A 24600-nucleotide genomic window follows, 5' to 3' on the forward strand; every position below is an offset into this window, starting at 1 on the left:
TGGGAGAGGAGGCCGGAGTGTGTGCCCAGGAGCAGGGCTCAGGGCAGGTGCCTTCCCCCGCCGTGCATGACTCTGGCGTCAGGCGCTGCGGAGGAGTGGGTTTACCTCCCCCGGTGCCAGCGGGGATCTCCCAGGGCCGACCCAGCTCCTCGCCTGCATTTCCTCTCCTCCCTACAGCCATCAGTAAAAGCGCAGCCGTACAGACGAGGCTTAGCCCCGATTAACATAAGGACATCTCAGGCCCCAGGCCGAGACAGGCTGGGTTGGCTTCTTTTCTGTCACTGTGAATCACCCCTCTCTGCCAGCTTGCAATGAGAGCTGCAGCTCCAGAGTGGACCGTGTCTTCATTCTCTTAATATATTTGTGGTCCGTGTCTTCATTCTCTAATATACTTGTGGTTTGGGTTCTCTTGGGTTTGGTTCTCTTTTGGGTGTACTGCAGCCACGTAGGAATTGCACACGGGTTTACCTTTGCTAGAGAAAATAGAATATGTGGCACCCCCAAGACCCAATTAGCTCTCCTGACTATTTCGTACTAAAACAAAAAAATATTTAGCAACCTTTTAGCAAAAAGTGTTTAGAAATCATTGTTTCAAAGGAACAGCAGTAAGGTTTCAGTGTATGTGGAGCTGTTACCTGTCTTGGAGGATTCTGTCACAGAGTGCCAGAAGTCAGCTCAAAACACCTTTGGGTGCAGCAGGGACTTGTTGCATTGCTCTGGTTCTTACTTACGTGATCTGTGCTGTGCAAGGAGCACAGGAACAACTTCAGTGCCCTGTACCACTTAAAGGCCTCAGCATTTGCCATTTCTGCAGTGGAAGTATTAGGCTGAATCTTGACTGGAAGTTGCCATGAGGAGATGCAGTGAACATTTTTGGGCCTCTAATCTCCTGACTTCTTCTTATATGCAAACAATAAATGAAGAGTTCACTGGTGATTTTCTTTTTTAATTGATGTTTAATTTTTCCAAGTGTTAGTTTTTTCTCCTGCAAGATAGCATGGATGTTGCCATATTCCCCTAAATCTCTGTGGCTTGAAAACATGACATGCATGAAAATACTTGGAGCTTTTTATAATCTGTGTTGGTCAGGAGGCAGAGGATTTCAATTCAGCTTCTTTCACCAAGGAGAGCAAATAGCTTCATCTGCTTCACACAGCTTGTTATCATCTTATATCTCAAAGAGTTAAAGTGGTTTTCAGGAAAAAAATCTGACTTGTTTTGAGCATTTGTTTTGTTTTGTTTTGTTTTTTTAAGTAGGACTGCCACTACATAACCACCATGATGAAGTATTCTGTGCAAGAAATAGATGGCTAATTAGGCTATTGTCTGTAGGACACTTGTTTCATTCACTGTGGAAATTAGCAAAGTCAATCACAAATGAGCTACAGACCTGGGGAAAAGAATTTGGCTTTGTGGTAGTGGGCTGTGTAATCTGGGGAATTGTGTCTTCTTAAATGAAAAGCTTCCCAGAATTTCTGGGTGATGTTAAATAAGTCAGTTTACACCGTTTCCATTAGTGACCACATAATTGTTTGTGCTTCATTTTTCAGGTATTCAGCTTGAAACAAGGGCCTGATTTGTGGAACTGGTGGGCATTTAAAGCTCCATCTGAAGCTAAAGAGAATTGCAGATGCCCTAATACCACTGAAAAAGTTCAGGCCCTAGGCCTGATTTGAACTAGGTACTTAGAAATGAGGGGACTCTGTAAACATCTAATATCTTTGTGCTTCAGTTTTCTATCTGTGGAGGTTGCTGAATCTTTTAAAGTCATCTCATTTCCTCCCAAAATAGCACCAACTCATTGAATTTATTTTGGTTTTAAAGTTTGAGGCACTTAAATGGCCCTCTTAAAAGTGCAGTAAAGTGCAAGGACACAGACTGTCTTTTTTTCAGGACAGGTTCTGGAAGGGCTGCAATAAATTACAACTGGCATTTTACACTAAGAACAAATTAAATTGCTCTCATTAGCATCTTTTAGTTGGGGGTCCATTTGAAGGAAAAAGTCCAACCTGTAATTCATAATTCAGGTAACCAAAAATGTGTCATAGCACATACCAGAGAGAAGGAAGTAGTTAAGGTTTTGAGAGCCCCTTTAGTTCTAACACACATTCTCATTTTACAGTCATAATGTGTTGGGTTTTTGTGGTGCTAGGACAACGTGGTGCAGCCCCAGTTGCCTCTCTGCTCACTTATGTTTCTCTGGAGTGTGGGTTGGAAGGTAGTTGAACTAATTTCTCACTGAAGTTGCAGATTCTCCGTGTGCTGTACCTTTAGTATCGTTTTGAGAACAATTGCCCACCATTTCACAAACAAATTTGTCAGTCATAAAAGCAATGAGAATGGTAATGCTGAAGGGAGCTTCCTCCTCCTGATGTTGTAGTGGATTACAAAAGGGCAGAGAATAGGTTTTAACTATTGTCTCTAAAACAATAATACTATGTGTGATCTGCTTTTGGCAACATTTACGTTTAAAGGGCATTCAGCACTAGTTCAGTCATCAGTGAAGTTTAGTTTTGCTAAACAAAGCTTCTGCCTGAAATACGCTGACTGCAGCAGTGCTATTTTAGGGCTTTACTAGTGTGAAATGTAAGGTCAGTGCTTATTTAATGATACTGAGCTAATGACTTCATAGTAGCAGTGCCCATGTTGACGTCATTATTTGCTAGAAAATGGTTTGATTTTGGTTTTTGCTAATGATTCATCTTGCAACTGAACAGAACCTAATCGCTTGTCTGGAAAAGATTTTTTAGAGTGAGATTTAAAGATAACAAAGGACAAAATGTCCCTTTCAAACTTAGGTGCCTTCTGTTTGAAGGCAGAAAACAATGTTAAGGAAAACTTTATTTTTTTAGTGCTTCTTAAGATTTTCTTGCCCCATTTCTGATGCTGCCTTTAAAAACAATATTTTTGGGAGCATGTGAATTTGGTTTTTAAGCTGTTGCATTAGGACAAATTCTGAATTAAACAGAATTCTTCCATTAGTGAAAGTGGGGGGGAGAGGGGTCATGTTCAATGCATAATGGAATCAAATGTAGTCCAAGGATCTTTCATTCAACAGCAGGTAATAGTACACACAACTGAGGCTTCAGACACACTCAGAGATAAGACTCGTTGTCTTACCTGCTAACAAAATAAGTCTTTAGTTCCCCATATGCCCTATTTTGAAATATTAGACGCACAGTGAAAGTTTTCTTAAATGCAGTGTTAGTATTACATTCTAACAGCTGGTTTTACCACCAGCAGTTCATGGAAGAGTCAGAGTATTTTCTGAATACCTAAACTGTATCTTCTATTTGAAGGAAACAATGGCCCCATACCCTTTGTGTGGTTTTCTTTTTCAGTGTAGGACAATAGCATGTTTGTGTATGCTGTGTCCTGCTATTTTAAGAAGTTCACACTGATATATTTGAATTTTATTTTTTTAAGCATCCTGCATTGCATTCTCAGCAATGCACTCCATTATGAGGTCTGAGGAGGGGATTAGAAAATAGTGATGTTTAAAGTATACTGCAACCAAATATGTTAATTAAGAGAATTAGAGCCACACTTGCTGTGAAGAAACACTGGATGTTAAAAATGCAAACCATGGCCCATGCCTGTGTTTCTGCCATTTCCACTGCCTCAGGTTCTGCATAAATGTTGGGGCAGGGATGAGAAATTTCTAGAGCAATATCAATATAAAAGGAGGAACGGCAAAACTTGAGTGAGCATTGTTTCAAGAATGCCACATGTTCAGTAGGATTCTAAGTGATGCCATTGTTAAATGTCGTACTCACTGGATAGAAAGATGAATTGAAAGAAATTATATTTTTGTTTTGTTTTCTGGTAGCACTTCTTTGGGGCACGTTCAGACTGAAATCCTTCATTCCCAGGGCACTGTCTGTTAAAAGCTCTGTTCTTGATTAGCTCTTAATCTACAGACCTGGTCACCTTGTTGGAGTTGTTACTACTTCATTTACCTCAGAACTTCATATGCCACAACAGAGGATATTAGAATAAAGTATTGCAAATATTGAATATGTCCTTCAGTTACAATCCATAATGCAACTGTTTTCAAGCTCCTGATTTCATTTGTAGTGAGAGCATCCCCTCAGTTACAACTAGACATCTAAAGCTTGGTTGTTTCCTTGTATCTGCTTTTGTAAAGAGCCTGATCTGATCAGTCCATGAGTCTGGCTGAGGCAGGCGGAGGGCAGGACTGGCTCTGAAGTCAGCTGACTTTCTTGTTCAGGCTGAGTGTAGCTATTCACTAATAAGTGAATGTAAAACTAAATGCTGGGGAGCTTTTAAGAAGTGGTGGCTCTCCTTTTCAACAACGCTTCACTTTCTTTTCTTCCTGTGATACACAAGCTATGGTGTGTAGGATCCCAGTTTTCTGCTGCTCTAAGAAAGACCATGCTAAGCAGAGGTGAATTTTTTTTTTTTAATTTAGGAGAAAATTCGTAAGGATTCTTCCCACGGGCTTTCTAGAAAAAAGTGCTGTGCTTTCACAGTGCATGGGACATTTTTCTTTAGCAGTTTTTATTAGTGCATTTGTAATGCAGATAGTAACTAATTTTTTTTATGGAACAAATTTAGCCTATGTAGTTTGCCATGTTGCTCTGAAGGAATCTGTTTTCAGGAAAGGTGGACTATTTAATAATCTTTGATCTATATTATACTTTGTGTGCAGTCCCTTGTGTTAGAATGGTATTGTCTTTGATTCATTGCTAAGACAGATACCCCTAAAATACAGGCTTATATACAGAAACGGACTTTGCATATAATGTTTATTAAAACTGCTACATTTGAGATCTGCTGGAACATGGAAAGAAAGAGGATTTCAAGAACTAGCAGAAGCCAACTGGTTTTCAAGTTTCAGGTCTTGAATTGGGTGTACTTGGCTGGTCCTTGGCTGGTAGTGGCATTTTAACAGTGGTTTGAATTTCAGCTGATATTGCCTGGAAGGAATAGAGCATCAGTTTGTGGCAGTAATGACTCAGGTTACAGATAGGTATGTACTGTAGGAACTGAAATGTGCTGGAGATGGGCTTGATGTCTGTGTGGAATAATTTGCACTTTATATAGAGTGTAAGGTTAGTTCCTCTTCTTCAATTTGCAGTTGCTTATTCAGGTGTTCAGATGTTTTCACCCCAAGGCACAGGTTCAGTGGCTGTAAAAAACATCTAGAATTGAAGCACCTGGACATATTCTCTCCAGTGTTACATTACCTTGGCAGAGACGGATGGGAGGAGCCTGGTCGCTAATTTTGAAATGCTTTTCCATAGTTTTGCAACAGCAAAGAATTGTTAGACTGGCTGCAGAAACATTTGTGACACAAAGTGGTGATCAGTAAGGAAGGAGGATGTAGCAACTAGTCTTGTCATGTGGTGCTCTCATCTGAGATACTTGAGAACCCTGACTTTTTCACTAATACCTGTAATGATACTATGATACACTGTTGTTTTTATAGTTTTGTTGGAAGCTATTATGAAGAATGGAAGCACTGCTGGGGGAGGCGCTTACTGCCGAAAACCAGCCAGTAACAACGATCAAAGTAAGCCCAACAGCACGAAGGAGAGCAATGCATCTGCTGCAGGTGAAAGTGGAAAAGGCTACAACAAAGACCAAATGGAAGGAGTATTAAGGTATGGCTTAAATACGGAGCTGCTTTTCGTTCTGTGTATTATCTACTTACCCTTTCAACTCTGTCATCTAAAGGAGCTACAGGAAGTTTGAGGTTAGCTCAGAGGAATTACTTGTACTGAACTTTGACTGGAAGGAGGAGTTTTGCTGGCTTTAAACACTGAATGAGATGCTGTCACTTTCTGCAAGAAAGATGCTACTCCGTTCTTCAAAATATTAAGGCTACTTTATGGAAAAATAATACTCAAAATAGTTACTGAGTGGATCTCAGGGTAAATGGAAAAAGTTATGAAAATTCTGTTGTACAACACGCAGGGCAGTGTTTCTTTCTATTCAGTATTTTTATACTAAAGATACACGGTCACTCATAAAGTTTATTTTCAAGCTAATCTTGCTGTACAGGCTGGTCTTAGACAAATGTTAAAATTATTTTGGTTTGAATATAAAGGTGTCTGAGAAGCACTAGAATACATCATCTGAGTTGCAATATAAACTCTGCTTAGTGCAGCTTGATAGTATTAAGATGGGGTGACGTCAGGAAAGCATGTGGGAAAAGAAACAAAGGTCAATAAAAATGCCCTTTTGAGGCAATTAAGTCTTAAGTCATGTTATTATTGTATACTTGCTGGCTGTAGGAGCAAGAAGAATATTGTTTCATACGTGCCCGGGTTTCTGCTAAAGAAATATGGATATAGCAAGGAAATTGCACAGCTCAAACCCTGGTATTTTCACATAAGCCTAGCCCACATATTTTCAAGGGAGCTTGAAGGGAAATCAAGAGGTCCCTGTCTCCTAGTTTGTGTGTACTGGATGTTGTGCATAACAGAAATTTGGGTGGGTGGGGTTTATGTGGATCTGTGAAATGTATGTTACTGTTGATACGATCTTGGATCTTCCTGAATTTCAGTAATCTGTTCAGCTGTGCTAACGGTGAGGAAAGAAGTAGTTTTTCTTTGTTGATACAGAAGCTCTGCATTCAGGCAGGCAGGCAGACAGCAGGTCTCACATGGTTATCCTCTTGGTGTTATTACTAGTGCTTTTCATTTACCATCATCTCCACTTAATTAATGTTATTACGTTTTGTGATATATCTAAAGTAAAATCTGGATAAGCCTGTATTTTTTTGTTAAAATGATTGTAGAATGTATGCTTGTACACATATGCATGAGACAAAATATCCAGAAAGAAGTCCTCTGTAAATGTGGCTTAGGTCAAAATAAGACATGTCACATGCTCCCAAAAAGCTGCTGCAGGGAGGGCTGTCTTGGTGCCAATAGTCACTCACCTGTGACGTACCATTCTGAGCTGCGGTCTGCTTCGACATCAGGTTCCCTGCAAGATCAGTCTGTTTGTTTGTTTCAGCAGAAGGTATGTTACCTACTTTGTCTTGACTGAAATGGTGGTGTAGAGCTAGCTTTTTTCTCTGGTAGGCTTTTGTGGTAGTGGGTATTGCTTTCTTGGGGGGATTTGTTAGATGCTATGTAAGCTCAATCTAGTTTGTTGAGATCAGGACCAGAGTTAGGGGTATTAAAGAATTGCGCATTGAGAATAATCTTGATGGAACATTGCTTTAAGAATATTGAATGTTGAATACAGAGTTTTAAAAGCTACCAAGATCTTTGCAAAATAAGCAATTGTAATACAGAACAACCCATGTTTGTTAAGGAGAGGGTATTGGCACACCTGGGGAAGGAACCAGGATGACTGAAACAGGCTATTACATCACACTGCAACATCTTAACATACCACTTAAAATCATGTGCCTTGCCAATGAGAGCAGAATTAAATACAAACAATGGCCTAAAACTAAATGGAAAAATATAACACATTCAGCGATGATAACTGAGAGAAAGTTCATGTTTAAACCACAGTGAGAATGAGCTTTCTAGTTGAAAACATGATAGACAGCATATGATATTGCTTCAGTCAAGCCCCATATTTTTCCAATTAAATGAAACATGCCCCTTTGGGGAGGGTATTCTTTAGAGAATAGTTTGTCACCACCATATGCTTCTGCTGTACCGCAGTGGAATGGTTTTCAGATGTTTGAATTGGTTAAAGAAATTGTGTGTGAAAAGAGGTGGTTTTAAACAGTGTTTCATGCCCAGTTGTTTGGGTTTTTTTCTGTAAGGGAAGAAGTTTATAGACAGCAAAGTAGCAAAACCTCCAAACTTCAATAAATTCTGACACTCAGCATGGACATCAGACAAACAGAGTGGTTGGCATATGCATGATTCAAGAGGTCATTATCCTCAAATACTCTTCCCTTTAGGAGTTCTTGGTTCAGTAACTGAATATAGACATAGGGAAAGCTTTCAGCTACACTTCCATGCCATTTCCAGTGCTTTTGTTGTAAGCTTTACTGAGCTGTCAAACAGGGAGACTGACTCTGAGCTCCCTGGCTTGGATCACTGATTAAAGTTCCTGGAATTGTACAGCTATCTTGAATTTGCTTGTGACAGCAGATTTAAGAAATGTAGTGAGGATATGCTTGGAGCAATGTAACTAATTTAACTGCATTAATTTTCATCAGGGTTACTCTAGTAATGTGAGTAGCTATGAGTACAAACAAGCACCTCTGTGCTGGCTTCATTTTTTCCACATACACAGGGGACACTGATCACTAGCAAGTTACCATAACAGTTCTGTAGAGTATTATGTGAGCTTGCAGGCTGCTCAACAGGGAGAAGTGTAAGATGTAACATACTTCCTTTGATTGCATAAGTGCTGGGTAATGCTGCTCTTTGTGGGAGCTGTGCTTGCTATTTCAGTGTGACAGTTTGAAGGTTGAGATACCGCAGCACTTTGTTGCTTTTAAGTGGAAATGCTTTGAAAATCCCATCTGTAGTACTTGCATCTTTTTCTTAATGATCCTTACCTTGTCACTGAGAAGTGGATCAACTTGCCTTAACACCCTTAGGTGACCTGCATGTAGGAGATATTGACAGGAGACCAGCAGAAATATGCTAGGACCCACAGCAGACTTAATGCCTTCGAGCAAGTGCCCTAGAAGTCTCTAGGCAACTAAAAGCTACACAGCATTGTCAGCTTAAGACAAATGTGTGAGAATCATGTGCACAACAAAAAATGAGGCATTTTCATGTTGTATGTTTTATATAGGGTCTCTTTAAATTATCTTAAAATGCACATGGTGTTTGACCTCTTTGGTCTCTTTTTTTTTAGTCAATAAGCCATAGCATGAATTCCATATTGCCTGTTTTGACATCTGAAAGAAAACTGCCATGACTAGTAGTATGCTAAATTTGCATTGTTATCTTGTGAAAACTGTGGTGGAATACTGCTTTTCCTGCCTTGCCTGCTTCTTGGAAGAAAGCACAAGAATCAAGTTTTGTATTTGCATTTTTGAGATAGAACCAAGCCAAATTAATAGAGGCATGAGTTCTGTAGAAACCTTGCAAGGCAGGATTAAGTGTATCAAGTAGTGGCCAGGAATAATCAGTAGCTTGATTTGAATTCATGTAGTGAACCAAAAAAATTGCCTCTACACATTTCATGGATCAAAGTAGGAGTATAAGTTGTGTGACTGACTTTTTCCAAGCATTCTGCTGACACTTTCACAAATCCAGCAAAAAGAGAGATATTGGTTCTTTTCTAGCATAGTGTCAAGAAGATAATTAATTGGAAGTGGATTAATAAGAGCAATCAGCATGTGTTAAAAAAAACCAAGCCACCAAAGCAGAGAAATCAGGGCATGCCTTTAATTAGGCTGTAGATCTGCCATGAATTTTTGAAATATCCAGTTGAATGGTTGAGAAATTAAGGTGAAAATCATTGTCATAGAGCCTGTCACAGAAAAGTGGCAGAGAAGACATGATAGGCTTTGTCAGAAAGCTCATAACTAAAATAAAATATTAAATAAAATCTGGAGAAAAGTATGCTGATGTAAACACAGTCCTGACTATTTCATATGATACACACAGTAGAAACAACCTGATCAGGTACATCCAAGAGCAAGGTAGTAAGACAAGCACCCTAATGTGTTGTTGAATCTATCAGTGCAACAGAAGTCTGAGAGTTCTGCTGCATTTGTTTCAGAAACTAGGGATATGCTGGTACCAGCTTGAGTTCCTTGACAATGCTGTGACCTTCTCTTCCCAGTCTAGAGCACTTCTTTCAGCCCATGTTTGTCACCCAAACTGTGACTGGCACATTCCCATCTCAGCTGCAAGATACCATTTGCATCAGGCTCTCTGGCATAAATGGAAATTTGACCTGTATAGATTTTGGTCTGCATTTTACTGTGTTTTTCTGCTCAACTCTAGGATCAGAAGTCAGTACAGCTCCCTCTTGCTGGATTCTTTGTCACTCACATTCACATTGCTGCTCACTGTGCTGCTCAGTTCAGATTACCATTGGGAGAAATAATTGTGGCTCCCTTGACGTGCTTCTGGTTGAAGTATTTGTCTTTTGGGCTGTTCTTGTGAGGCTTTGGAAGAGCCTTTGAAATACCTCCTCATACTCCAAATTTCATGATTGTGCATTGCTGCAGGTATTTGATACAGTAAGGCAAGCATCTCTGATAGGTTTTGTTAATCTGATAAAAGCTGGCAGTGCTGACCTAATCTGAATTGTAGATTTGAAAAGTGATCTGACAAGCACAGCATTAGGATCACATCATTTTGTAGTCACAGGAGAACCAGTGGTGGCAGCCCTAGGGTTTCTGCAGGTGAGAAGAGGCATTTCAGAACCTGAAGGGCTTCCTCTGCTGTCAGCCATCAGAGCATGGAGAGGAGCCCAGCATCCAGCAGAGTTGTTGGTGCTGCAGTTTGGAGCTGGCTGACCAGTTCTATTGCAGGTGCCTTGTCAGCTGCAAGCTGGGATAGTGGAGCTTTGCAAGTGGTGATGAGATACTTCTGTCAACAGATTGGGCATGAATGTAGGCCATCACTTGCTCTCCTGCAGTTTGAGAAGTCTATTCTGTAAAAGTCAGGTGTTATTTCAGGAGCAGCCAGCAAATCTGTTAATCAGAAGGACAGTGCCAAGGTGTTGGCTAGGGACTAACAATTCAACAAGGAGAGAAATAACAGAAATAATTTGATAGTAATTCAGATACAGAGTGATCCAGCCAGAAATGAAAAGTACAGGAAAAGCAATTCACAAAAAAGCCAAAACCCCAAGCAAAGTATCAGTGAAAACACCAAACTTCAAATAAACCAAGAATAAAGAACAACAAAAATAACCTGTTCAGTACAAAATAGGCAGTTAGTAAGCAAGTGATGTGTACATTAGAATTTTAAAAAGAAATGTCTCCGTGGAGTTTGCATATGCAAGAAAACTTGCAGTAGGAACTGCAGTGCCTTAAGGGCAGCAAGACTAACCAAACAACAATTTTGCAGCATTCAGAAAGTTGTTCATGCTGAGAGTGTTGGAGGGGTTTCAGGTGCAGTTAAAATCCAGCAATAACATCAGTGATGGAGCTTTTCCAGAACCTCCACTGATTTTACCCTTAATTTTTCCCTGCCTTTACTAGCTGATTTTTGTGCCCTCTAGTAAGAGAAAAGTGCCAGCTGCCTTCCCATGACAAATCTCCACAGAATAATTCAGTGGTGCAGGTGAGGGTTTCTGGCTGAGTGAGGATTGTCAGAGGTCAGTCTGCTAAAGTAAAGAGGCAAGGAATATGTCCAAAAATGTCTGCATCTTCTGAGGGGCAAGGATCAAGTTGGCCATGGCTTCCAACAGCTTCCAGCAGCTGGAAAGAAATTTCTCATCAGGAGAGTGGAGTTTTGGGGGAAGAGGACTTGGAGCATCTCTTAAAGGATGAGGAGGGATGGGGCATTTGAGGCTGTGTGCTGGGGCATCTGAGGGTGGGCTGTGTGCTCCAGCAGTGTTACAGAAGCCTTGTGGCTGCACAGCCGTGTGTGACCTGAGTCCTGGTGACCTCACAGTTTGTCCTGTGATAAACTGACTTTCCAGGTTCTGTTTGCGGTGCCTTGAAGTTTTGCTTCTGAGGAGTACATCACAAACACTGATAACTTTGTTTAACTGGAAAGCACCTTCTAATCATCTTTGCTTGTCCCATCATCCCCAGTGCAAGTTTTGGTGCAGAACTCACATGAACTCAGCTGAAGGGGGGAGAAACAGAGATGTTACCCTGTTATGATTGCCCCAAACTGTGGTCCGTCAGGAACCTCCTGGCAAAAGTCACTGACTCCCTCCCAGGAGGAAACAGCATTAACCAGATGCTGGCAGCTTACAGTCCAGGTGACTTTTGCCTTGAGGTGGCCAAGCAATGGTGTAAAACTGTTGGCTAATGGCAGAGTGTGGTAAGGGCTTCATAGCATAAGGTCACTGCTGAAAATTCCAGGCTTAGGTATGGTTTTTGGCCCCTGTGCATTTGTAAGATCATTTAATGGTTTTTAGCTTTAAAACTTGATCTGCCTAATCCAAAGTCCTACTGAACTGCAAAATTTCCATCTGTATATGCATGTTCCACATTTGTGTTTGTAGAATTTTTCATTTACTACTAGGAAAGACTTGCAAAGAAAAAACAGAAATGTGTTATACTTTGGCGGAACATGTTTCTCAGTAATAACAATACCTCATTTGTGGGCCAGGTTCAGGATAGCTGTTGCATGAGAGTGATTGCATTAATCCTTTAGATCTATTGGTAGATGCCCACCATTGCTGCTTCTCCTTTGAGGGTCATCCACTGTGGAGCATCCACTGGTTTTGAACAGGAGGAAATCTCAAGTGGGTTTTGGGGAGTTAGAAGTACAGGTTGGCATCTGTTGCATTGTTCTTTTTTTTTTTTCATATTTCTCCTCTTGGCTTCCTAGAGTTGTGAAATGAATGTATATTGTAAATAAATAAATTTCCATGGTTTTTTTTCCCATGAAAAATGACAATATGCTGTTGAAGGAGAGAGTTGTTGAGGATGCACAATGCTTAAAAACACAGGAATGAATGTTTCACACCAGAGTTTTAATGCTAAAACAAGAGAGTTTTTGGGGATGCACAGTGCTTAAAAACATGTGAATGAATGTTTAACACCAGAGTTTTAATGCTAAACAATAACAACTTTGCTAAACATTGACAGCTTGCTATGTAATTTTATATCAACCAAAGTTCTGAAGAGTCTGGCCCACAAACAGATATCTCAGAAGTAATTGTTGAAGAGAACTTAGATTGGATGCTGAGATAGCAATTTCATGAAATAAAAGCTTAATTTATACTGTTAGACATTTAAATAAAGCTACCCGTTCTTGGTACAGTTCATAAATCATCCCAGCATTGAGGCTATGGATTAAGGGATCTGTACACTACCACACTTCTTTCTGTTTGTACTGATTACCAAAAAAGAGTTTCCAGTACTCACAAGTATCATTTAATGTATTTTCTTTCCAACCTTTCTTGATGGATTCACTGTGTTCTTTTTAGTTAGCTCTATCAGCTTCCTAATTGGAGCTTATTAAATGTTACTTCAATATAATGAGCCATATTTATTTCACAGGATGTTTGTGTTGGCAGCTGCCTGCATACATTCAATTCAGTGCTCTTGTGAGCATTACACCGAGGCTTCCATCAAAGCTTCTGTATTTGAACATAGGAAACAGGATCCCTCAAATGAAACTTGATTTGATCAATCTGTGAAGTAGGATGGACCACACATGATGGTGTGGTTGTACTTGTGATGCTCACATTCCCTTAATTACAGGATTCCATGAGAATGCCAAAGGCTTGCTTGCCCCCTTGCAATACACAGGGCTGCCCTGTGTATAGTCTTGGAAACATTAAACTCAAATTTATGTAGCAATTTGTGCATGTAAGAGAATGCAGATACAATTACAGCCATGTGAAAGACTCACATGAAGCTTTTAAAGTATTTCTGGATGTAATTTCTATTTCTTGCTCAGACCAGCCCATTTTTTTTGGCATGCACCCCGTGTCAGTGTGCCTAATTTCTGCAGTGCAAGTTTGGGAATCAGCCTTTTCTTTCTAAATTTTTACCTAAGTAACTTGGTTTGATTGTTAAGCTGTATTTACTGGTTTGATCAGTTCTTCCTGCCCACAAAGAATTAATGTTCTCACTTTTCCTCTAAGTGCTCTTTCTTTCTTCTGGGGTGTTGTGAAGTATACTAAATCATTACATCATTTCCAGATTTTGCTTTTCCTGTCTGGGTTAGCCAGCCTACAAAAAGAATATTTCTGAGGTTTGAGTTTTAAAAAATGCTATACTTGATTATATGAGATAAGCTAAATATGCAATTGCTGGAGCTGATAGTGTGACTTTGAATTTACATAAACACTTACAGAAAGATTGTTAAGATCCAGGTGCACTCACAGCAGCAGAAGTATTCTCACATGTTTTATTCCCTGAAAAGTGAATGCTTGAGTGATGGTAGAATTTGGCTTTAGTTTGGAGAAAGGGAGGTGTTGTTTGCTTTGTTTCATATTCTTCATACTGAAGTGCATTTGCTGTTCACAGTCAAAACACATTTTCCTACCTGCTAGTTGTGCAAAGTAAATTTGGAACCTTCTTTTTATGCATTATTAACAGCAATATTAATGTAATTGTGGATGAGGAAATGCTACAGTAGTTGCAAACTGAAACCCTTTCTTACAACCATAGTAGTTCTACAGTAGAAGTAAAAGAAATGTACATAATAAGCTCAATAGTGAGTTTATTATAAAAAAAAGACATTCTTTGTTTCTAGAGTGGATATTTAAAAAATAATTTATATTGAAAGCAAAAGATGTAATATAATGCACTAGTGTAGTGTATGACCTCATTCACAGCTGTGTGTTAACCCATTACTTTTACATCTTTTTGCTTGCAACATTTTACATCATTTTCTTTTGCAGTATAAAGAAATGTAAAAATTATTACGAAGTCCTTGGAGTGTCAAAGGATGCAGGTGAAGAAGACCTAAAGAAGGCTTATAGAAAACTTGCTTTGAAATTCCACCCAGACAAAAACCATGCACCTGGAGCAACAGAGGCTTTTAAAAGTAAAACACCATTTTTACTTTAAATTTCTTTTATCATTAAACTTCATTCAAATCCATATTTATCTGCATTGATTGCTTGTATTTTTACAAATGTAAATGTGGTTTTTAGCTGTTGTTGGACTGACATTTTTATTCAAGAAAATATTTGACCTTTGTTATATTGGAAGTATAGATAAATAACATGGACTTTGGCAGTAGGGCTTGGTTTCAGAAAATTGACTGTAATGTTCAGTACAGGGAAGAAATACTTGATCTGTGAAACCCAATTGTACTTTTTTACTGTTGTTGACTTAATGTAGTTACTGAATTTTATTGTCTTGGATCTTTACTGTACTTGAGCTAGATAAAAAGAAAGAAATCCTTGATAGCAAAATGCAGTTTTTTCTGAATCATGTGCCACACTAAGTTTTCTCTTCCTTAGAATTTCTTGTATGTGTATAGTTTTACTACTTTTGCTGCATAAAAACACCTGAGTTCAATCATGGCCTTACTAGTAGTTGCCTTTGACCATTTTTTAGGTAAAATTTACAGTCTGACTTGACCTTATTTTAGGCTGCCCAGCTTAGCCCTACACAAGGGAAGTTATTGAAGAAAAGCTTTTTAAAGAAAACTACAGCTTCACCTCAGATGAAGAAAAATGTGAATCTGTAAGAAATGATAATGCATAAACAATCTGATCGTGGTACATCTTTTTATTTTTTTCCTGTGTGAGGTTTACATGCAGACATTTGAAAAAATCATTCGGATAAAACACTTAAATTGGGGAGGGGAAAAAAGAAAAAAAAAGTCCTGAGCAAGACTTCTGATACAGACTTTAAGAGGTAATTATAATGATATATTAACAATTCCAGATGAAAAGTAGATACAGCAGAGCAGGAAAGTTGATTGCTATTGATTCACTTACTACAGCCTTGTGATGTCTTTATCTAAAAGATACTATTCCTATAAAATTGTCTCAGGCCCTGGGAATAAAATAGTTCTTCCTTGTTAATAGCATTTCAAATGAAACATCTTTAAAATCAGCTTCTTAATATTTTATTTTATGTGAGCACTTTGTACGAGTCTAATTTCTTCAGCTGAATTTCACTTTCTGGTTTTTAACTAGATGAGTAAATGAACAGAAAAATTTTGTAGGGGAATCTCATTGCCCAAAAATTATTTAATGACAACTAGCATTTTCTTGCATTGAAATTATCATAATCCTTTTGTATGGCTGAGTAAATTTATGGTTTAGTTTTCCTTTAAAGATATCTGATCAGTTTTTGACATCAATCTGAGAAAAGGAGTTTATAACAATAGTTTTTATTTCATAATAATGCTTTATTTTAAGGATAGGTCACATTATAAAACAGAATTGCATTTCATGATAGGTAAGGTACTTAGATCTTGACCTACCTAGTACTTCTGTTGTACTGAGCAGTCTCACTGAAGTGAATTTTAAATCAAAAAGTATGTGCAAATGTAATAACTTCTGCCATCTTTTATCAATTCAATCAAAAATCTTTCCTGTGAAAGTTTTGAGCAGTGGCTTTTTTTTCATTTTTATATCCTTTTTGAAAAGAAATTTATATTGGAATCAAATCTGTTGTGAATTAGCACCAGATAATCAAGAGCAAGTAACCAACAGGCATATTGTGACAGTAGGGTAGCTTCATTTTATGTGCAGTCACCTGATTTATCTCTCTTAGTTTTTAATTTTGGGAAAATCTAAATTTTTGCTACCAATTTTATCCTTGTATTGAGCAACAGAGCAATATTTGATGTCAGTTTGTATCATGCTGCAGTTCAAAATACCAGGCTTCATTTATTTGGGTTTCCTCCTCTACTTAAAGGAATTGCTTAGTTTTTTCCTAAGGGCATCTTAAAAGACATGTAGCTAAAACTCATTAACTTTTGCTTAGATTGGGTAACGTTTAAAATATTAATTATAAAGCCACAGTCTTATTTGCCTGTGTTGAGGTTATAGTGTTGCACCTTCCATGAACTTTTGATGACTGATGGCTTTTCAACACTGAAAATCATAATCCCTGTGCCTTGGGTTGGTTGGCTGCAAAGGAGCTCTTTTGTTTGAGTGGCCTGGAGGAGATAGTAGAGAGGAAGGCAGAAGGGATAAATGAAGATATGAATGAGTGAAGATTGTTCATCAAGTGGCAGCACAAGCTTTCCATCAATCTGCAAGATCATTATGTCTGTGCACCGCAAGAAAAAAAGCTTCTAAAGTCCGCAGTATATGTGGGTTTTCTTCTTGATATTTTCCATGCTTACCTAAGTGAGATGTTTTCCTTTCTACTGGCAAAATGGAAGCTGTTCATTTGTGATACCATAGCATGAACAGGGACAAGAATCCAGGCCAGGCCCTCAAAACACTGAGGTCATACTGACTGCCCGAGGAATACACACATTCCTGTCACACATGCATGTTCTACTACTCAGATTACATCATGCAGAACTTTGTGTTATTAATGTAAGCCACAAATACCTTCAGAAGCATGAAGAAAAATACATTCGCACTCTTGTAGCCAATGAGGTTGGTGAATTCCAAGAAATGCCCACCTACCAAATGAAACCAAAGAAAACCTGCTGAGTCCATGATGGTTTTTTAAGCTAGCTGCTAGAGCAAACTGCAGTTACTCAGCTTCAGAGTCTCATTGTAATGCTTGATGCTTTTTTTGTAACTGCAGTGACAGAGAACATTTCCACAAGGGTAGGTGTTCTCCTAGAAAAGGAAACAAAGCTCTCCTGCCTTCTGCCTTGTTTAACAGGATAAAAGGCTTTTGGATAGTGTTGGTGGGAAACTTTGTAGAAGCCATTTTAAGAAAAGTGGAGATGTTTCTGGACCTTGTTCTACTGTAGCTGTTTTGTAACATACAGTAAATTGCATCGTTTGCTGCCTATCTTTGATTTTGAAATTGCAATTTTCATTCTGGAATAGCTTTTGTCATGCATTAATGGGAGTTGTGTTTTATTCCCTGCTTCAGAAATCGGAAATGCGTATGCTGTGCTGAGTAATCCAGAGAAACGAAAGCAGTATGACCTTACAGGCAGTGAAGAGCAAACTTGCAATCACCCTAGCAATGGCAGATTCAACTTCCATAGAGGTTGTGAGGCAGATATTACTCCAGAGGATCTGTTCAACATGTTTTTTGGAGGGGCCTTTCCAACAGGTATTTGTATACATCAGCATAATTATTGAGATGTACTGCCAGAGTGGCATTAGAGTTTATGATATTATAAAATAGTAGAATTATTCCAGCCAGCCTTGAACCCCAACTCTACAATCTGCATCAGTTTATTTTTCCCTCAAGTGTTGCTAAATCCCAAAAATGTCAGTTCTTTGGGGTTACTGTCGTACAGCTTAAAATACTTATTTTAAACAACTTTGAAATTTCAAGATACCTTAATGTCTTTTCATGTGCTGTTGTGCAGTAATGTAAAGTGCTTTATGTTGCTTCTGTACTGACCTCTAAACAGTGTTTTTGTACATGATTTAAATGTGGATGTTCCTTCCTCAGGTAGTGTGCACTCATTTTCTAATGGTCGTGCTGGCTACAGCCATCCAAACCAGCACCGTCAGAGTGGGCACGAGAGGGAGGAAGAGAGGGGTGATGTAAGTTTAAGCACCATTGACTTTAAACTGCAAAATCTGCTTTTGGTATTGTGATTGTACAGGAGCTCTGTACTGTAGAGGAGGACTTGTACCTGCCAGTTGGGTATTTTAAACTTCAGTGGGTAGTTCGCTTACTGACTGGTAAATAGGCATGCAAATTTGAGAAGGTAGTAGCCTGGTGTTGTAAACCTGATGTTGTATGCCACTCCCTTACTGGTGACTGGTATTATTAACCTATATATGCCACTAATTGTGGCCACTAATCCTTGTATGCATAGAAAAATTTATTTGGGTTGAGGTAAGAATTGAACTTACAGCTCAGTATTCACCTCCATGAATTATCTCTAGTCCTGTATAATCACATATCACTGTATAGATGAGACCAAATCATGGCATTCAGTGTAGCTGAATCCAGCTTTTATGTGGTAGTTGCTTGTGTGTATGTGCTAACGCATGAACTCCTGCAGCTTGAGCACTGTGTGAATATTGTGTATGTATTTGAAAGTTCAGATAATACCACAGTGTTTGCAGTTACTGTTTTCCGAGCAGCTTTTGAGGCTTAAAGCAAAAAGTCACACTTAGCATTAAGTATTGTCAGATTTACCTGTTTGCCTGATGATTTATGAAATACCTGAATCTGTTTTGTTCCTTAGGGAGGTTTCTCTATGGTCATTCAGCTGATGCCTATTATTGTGTTGATCTTTGTCTCCTTGTTGAGCCAGTTGATGGTATCTAACCCTCCTTACGCCTTATACCCAAGATCGTAAGTAATGCTTAATTACATCACCTTAAAGCAGAGGGGAAGGTATTGTAATCACCCTCTCCCACTTAGAAGCATTGTGGAGAGTCTTCCATTAGTTGATCTTTGATTTCCCACAGTGAAGAAAGGGAGGGAAGGTGTAGATGAAGCAGAAAAACATGTTCTGTTTTTCAAAAAGTTTAGGTGCAAAGAACATGCTGTGAGAATGTAATGGAGAAAAGAGGTCAGCAGTACCTGGAGTTCAGGAGGTCTAGTACAAGGCAGTGGGTCCATGCAACATGGCATGTTGCAAAGGTGTTTGCATCTCCAACATAGTTATCAAACCCTGAAATTTTCTAAGGCTCATTACTCTTTTGGGGATAATCTGTGTTTGTAGAAGGTGAAGAACTTGAAAGCAACTTTCTCATCTTCATTTAAGTGTTAAACATGATGACGTCTAGGAAGATTGTCTGTTCTTTGCTTCATTCTAGGTGATGGTAAAATCTCCTTTTTCTTGTGAAGAATTCTACTTGTGAAACTTATCTGTTTCATACAGTAGGATATTTAAACCTTTGTTTCTTCTGAGAAATAAGTAACTTGAATCAAGAGTGCAGCTAGCTGGTAGAAATAGCCCACTCACCACACTGGTTTTAAAGGGCCTTTAGTTCTTTGCAGAACCCCTCAACAGAGAGGTTTCTTTTCTCCTGTTTTTCAAAGTTCTCTATTTCTGGAGTAGGATGTTTTTCCCTTCTGCAACTAAGCTGTTGTAATGATTAGAAAAGCTTTTCTGCCAAAATGTTTGCACCCGGTCTTTGATTTTTAATCTACAGAATGTCAACAGGAAAATGAATTTATCAGGGCTGGCAGCAAACACTTCAGAATGGAGATGCTATACTGGGTTGCTACAGAATAGTGACCTGTTTCTGTTGAGTTTGAATGTAATTTTCTATTATTAAAACTTGTATTTGGCTAAAGAGGTATGAAATAAGTGTCTTAGTAAAGTGGATTTTTTTTTGAGATTAAGTGTTTGGGCAGCAGAAGTTTAATGTTTAGGTAAGTGCAATAATTTTTTTCTCTAGCAGATTATAGAGCCATTCTTTTAATTATTTGTCTCGAAATGGCAAATTTGGGAATGTGCTGCTATTATTCTGTAATGTCAATATTTTTTTAAGTCTACTTGTGGTGTAAAAACAATAATCAAATTAATATTTAGTCTTTCTCTCCCCCCTGCCTCCTTTTTTGCAGAAGTACAGGGCAGACCATAAAAATGCAGACAGAAAATTTGGGTGTCATTTATTATGTCAATAAGGACTTTAGAAATGAATACAAAGGAGTGTCATTACAGAAAGTGGAAAAGAGTGTGGAAGAAGATTATGTATCCAACATTCGTAATAACTGTTGGAAGGAGAGGCAACAAAGTAAGTTTGGTAATATGTGTAATTTCATTAAATTATGCATTACTATAAAAATAGCCTGAGGCAAGAAGGAAGTGCTTGTATTATTACAACATCTCAATGCAAAAGTAAGTGTAAGGTCCCCTGCTGTTTCTCACTTTAAAACTGTCCCCAGTGTTACTTAGTTTTTGAATTGTACTCAGTGATCTAACAACCATTTGCAAATTATCAGCAATTTTAACCTGATTTATTAGCTGTGACCATTTCTCAGAAAATTAAAGACTACACTAAATTGATTATGACAAAACTTTTGTCCTTAACTCACTGCAATTTCTAAGAATTCTCATGTCTTCCACATTACTTTATCATGGCAATAGCTCATTTCCCTAGGTGCTTTTATACAAGTAAATAAATAAACCAGAAGATTACATAGGTGTTTCCAGAGAGACGAAAAAATAATCTGCCTTGGACCACAGTACATACAAACACTGCTTTTCCAGGCAACCAAGGACAGGCAGCACATCCTGTAAAACAAGGGGGTTTAGTTTGCCATCTGTTTCTCCAGTCTAGTATTATACAATGAGTTACTTCTTTTCAGAAACCTAGAATGCAGTGTTAAAGCATAAGAATACTGAAGAGCACCACCAGCCTTTTCTAAATCAGCATCAATTTTAATCAGTTATTCTGTTATCTGTGACCATTCTGTGAGCTCTGTGGGAACAGCACTGCTAAAATTACATCAGTGTTGAAAGCAGATGGTTTTAACTTTTCAGGTGGTGAGCTTCAGTCATAGAAAACTGGAAAAATAATTCATTCACGAGCTGTCACTACACTGACCAGAAGCAAATAGAATGTAATTCTCTGAGTCAGATCACATGTTTCTGTCCAGCTTTAGTCTCTGCAGTCCAGTTGTTTGGTACTTGTAATTTACAAGGTTGTGAAAACTACCCAAACTGATTTTGAGTAAGAGGCTCCAAATGGTTTTTCTTTTTTTTTTTCTGATTATAGAAACAGCTGATTTTGTGGTTTTATGGATTTAAAATACCTGTTGTGTGTTAAATCTCTTTGACAGTTAAAATCTATCTGGGGTTAATTGACGTTTAAGAATGTCTTGCATTTTGAGTTGAAGTGACAAAACAGATTTTACAGAATTACAATGCTCAGTGATGTCAAGCTGTTGAGCACCAGTATAATACAGAGAGCTCTTAATTATTAATAGCTCTGAACACTGACAGTCTGAATCAGCATCAGTTGAAGTAAAGGGCTTAACATTAAGATTGGATTTTTTGGGGCACGGACAAGATGTTAGAGGTATCAATAACAACGCAGGATCACTGAGAGTGGCCTATATCTGTAATGTTTAATGAGGTCTGACAGAAGGGGATTTTTGTAGGGTGTGGTTTTTTTTGTTAATCAGATACTGCTGTATGAACTCTGAGGGAGGTGGAAGGCTGATACAGCTTTACCTGTTCCAAAAGATGGAATTGTTACAAAGATCCAGCAAAGGAAAACTGTAGCAGTGCTGTTTCAGTGGTGTCTGAGGGAAGTTAGAACAGAGAGAAAGAAAAAAGGGCAAGGGTTAAAACCTGAGGTGTTTTGTACAGCTCTGTCATGTGCCAAGTATTCAGTTTGTAACCAAAAAAATCTCTTCTCTTTTCTCCTTAAAGAAACAGACTTACTTTATGCAGCAAAAGTCTATCGAGACGACCGGCTCCGAAAGAAAGCAGAGTCCATGTCCATGGAGAACTGCAAAGAACTAGAACGGCTGACCAGCCTCTACCGAGGAGGATGAGCTACAGTTACACACACATCTTACCTATGCTGTTATCTCTCCTGAAACTGAGAAGAGATTTAGTTTCACCATGGATGCTGGAAAAGAGGGTGGATGTAAAACTCTACTGTGTAGCTGTTTCCAGAAACCTTATGCTGAAATATCATTTAACGGCTTCTTTACCTACTGTGAAATATAGGTAACTTTAATTGTTTAGATTTTACTTCAAAGCTTCTGTGAATTCTTTCAGCAGAGAGAATAGCTCAGAAAGGATGCTATACTTGTAGAGACTTAGTCATCGTGGTTCTCCTCTAACATATTTGCCATGTAAATATCTGTGGAAAGAACTCTTTGTGTATATATGAGTTAAATGACTTTCTATTTAAAAATCTCAGAAATTTAGTTCCATACTACATTTTGTCTCACTGATGGAATAAATAGTATGATTACATCACTCCTATTCAGATGTCAAGTGTGTGGAGTTGAAACAATAATTTTTAATATTTTATCTCTAACTCTATGTAAAATCTTCTAGGTTTACCACTTAGAGGAACTTGGTATTTTTAAATATAATGGCATATATTCCTAAATATCTGTTGGGGTAAATTGATCTGGTGTAGAGTAGCAGTTTAGCTGTTGTAGTTTTTTAGCATTTCTAAGCAATGCTGAGAAAAATAAGAACTACACTAATCTCTTTTCAAGGTAAATATTTGCAAATGCTGTACAGACCATTATAAACATTGCTTTTAGTACTTGCAACAGTTTACAGCAGCTCTACCGTTTGGTATTCCAGTAGTAGTAAGTCCATACGTATGGTTAACATGCATCCATAGCTTCCTTAATTTTCACTGGAAAGGTAGAGGAAAACATGCAACACTAAAATCTTAACACTAAAATAAAAAGGCAACCTAATTTTTTTTTCCTGGCAGGCTTCCATTTTCTTACTACTTTTTTATTTCAAGCTAGGTCCCAATACTGATTCCTCAATGGGCACCGCAAGTGGAACAGGGAAATTTTGCTAAGGACAAGCTATGTGCCTTTCAACCCTTTTGCCAACTATTTAAATGCTTTGCTGCTTTGCAATGTGCTCCTTTGGTCAGAGCCCTATCACTTGTCAGAAGAGGTAGGGTATGGTTTTTTTTTGGGACCAGAATGTAGCTGGACTGACTTTGTAGAAATGAGCAAGCCTACTGTTTGGCTCCTGCATAGAAGATCATGTAACTCAGTGGCCTGGAAATGGAAACTATATGTAGCCACACCTGCTGATGCAAAGAGGTGTTCTGAAGCAGCTAAGTACAATGTACTTAAAGTTTATCAAAGTATGTTGAAATGTTTTTAGGTTCAGTAGCTGATGTTTTTTACATTTTAACAGTGTTATGCAGGGGAATGTTTCTTGTATTTGAGAATGCCAGATAGCTTGTATTATGGGCAATATATTTTGTTTGAGAAAACTGCTATCTTTGAACAATGCTATCAGTTCATGTGGAGCCAAATACTTCTCCTAAACTGAAAATTGAAATACTTTGTCTGACTTCATTGCAATTCCTTCTGATCTACAGCAGGATATGACTTTACAAATACACTAAATGCTATTACTCCAAGTGATCCAGAAAACATTTTGCATATATCCCTTTTCCAAATTGTCCCAGTGGAAATGTCTTCTCTTGAATTGGTGTATCATGAGACTGGCTGCAGGCTTTTAATTAAGCAGCTAAACCAGCATTCAAGGTGGACATAAAAGCCTGGGGCACAAAACAGAACTAAAAGTTGCTGAAACGACAAAAAAAAAAAGGGTTGTTGTACTGAGTGTCCTTGCTAAGACTACAGTAAAAGGGTTCAGATGTAATGGAAAGGCATCCAATTGTTTGAAATATGCAATCCAAATCTATGGAGAAAACCAGATTCCCCAGATTTTGTAACTGTCCAGAATGTATTGTAATTATATTAATGAAAACAAACTATCAAAGTACATCCTGATACTTCTGTGTCTTCTTAAAAGAAGAAAGTTGTTCCAAAGGCTTTAACAAGTACTTGGGCCTTCCTGTTTACAAATGAGTCTGAGCTTGCAAGTGATCTTTTAGTTAACAGGAAAAAGGATATATAACACATTTATCAAATATTGGAACTGTGAAGTCAGAGTGAACAGATGGTCTTAGCAAAGCTGCCTGTAATAATCCTATGGGCTGTGTTTGGCATGCTGAGCTGGGTTCCATTGCTGTCAGTTCCTCTGCAAACTGGAATGATGTACTGGCTGTGCCCTATGGCAGCACAGACATCCTAGAAGGTTAAAAGTGAGACCTAGACTGCAACATTTCATTTGACTACCTATTGCAATTAGCACTTTCTGAAAAGAAAATAATATATTTATACTGGTGGAAGTATGCTACTTAGCATTTAACAAATTAAATAGTTGCACACTTTGAAATATGTAGTAATGTGCAAAAGGATGCTGTGATTTCCTGTGGCATAAAGATTAAGCTGCTCTAAATATGGCC

At 38.3% G+C, this 24600-nt stretch overlaps 1 protein-coding gene across 1 annotated transcript; it reads left to right on the top strand.

Moving 5' to 3' along the window:
- Window positions 1-1548: 1548 nt before the first annotated feature.
- Window positions 1549-24074, top strand: DNAJB14 (DnaJ heat shock protein family (Hsp40) member B14). The gene is made up of 8 exons (XM_005418184.2): window positions 1549-1681; window positions 5453-5627; window positions 14449-14594; window positions 17573-17758; window positions 18107-18201; window positions 18855-18964; window positions 20186-20358; window positions 22002-24074. The coding sequence occupies exons 2-8, from the start codon at window positions 5470-5472 to the stop codon at window positions 22124-22126; spliced, it is 993 nt and encodes a 330-aa protein (XP_005418241.1). The 5' UTR covers window positions 1549-1681; window positions 5453-5469; the 3' UTR covers window positions 22127-24074.
- Window positions 24075-24600: the final 526 nt, after the last annotated feature.

This window comes from Geospiza fortis, unplaced genomic scaffold (assembly GCF_000277835.1).
Source record: "Geospiza fortis unplaced genomic scaffold, GeoFor_1.0 scaffold11, whole genome shotgun sequence".
Classification (NCBI taxonomy): domain Eukaryota; kingdom Metazoa; phylum Chordata; class Aves; order Passeriformes; family Thraupidae; genus Geospiza; species Geospiza fortis.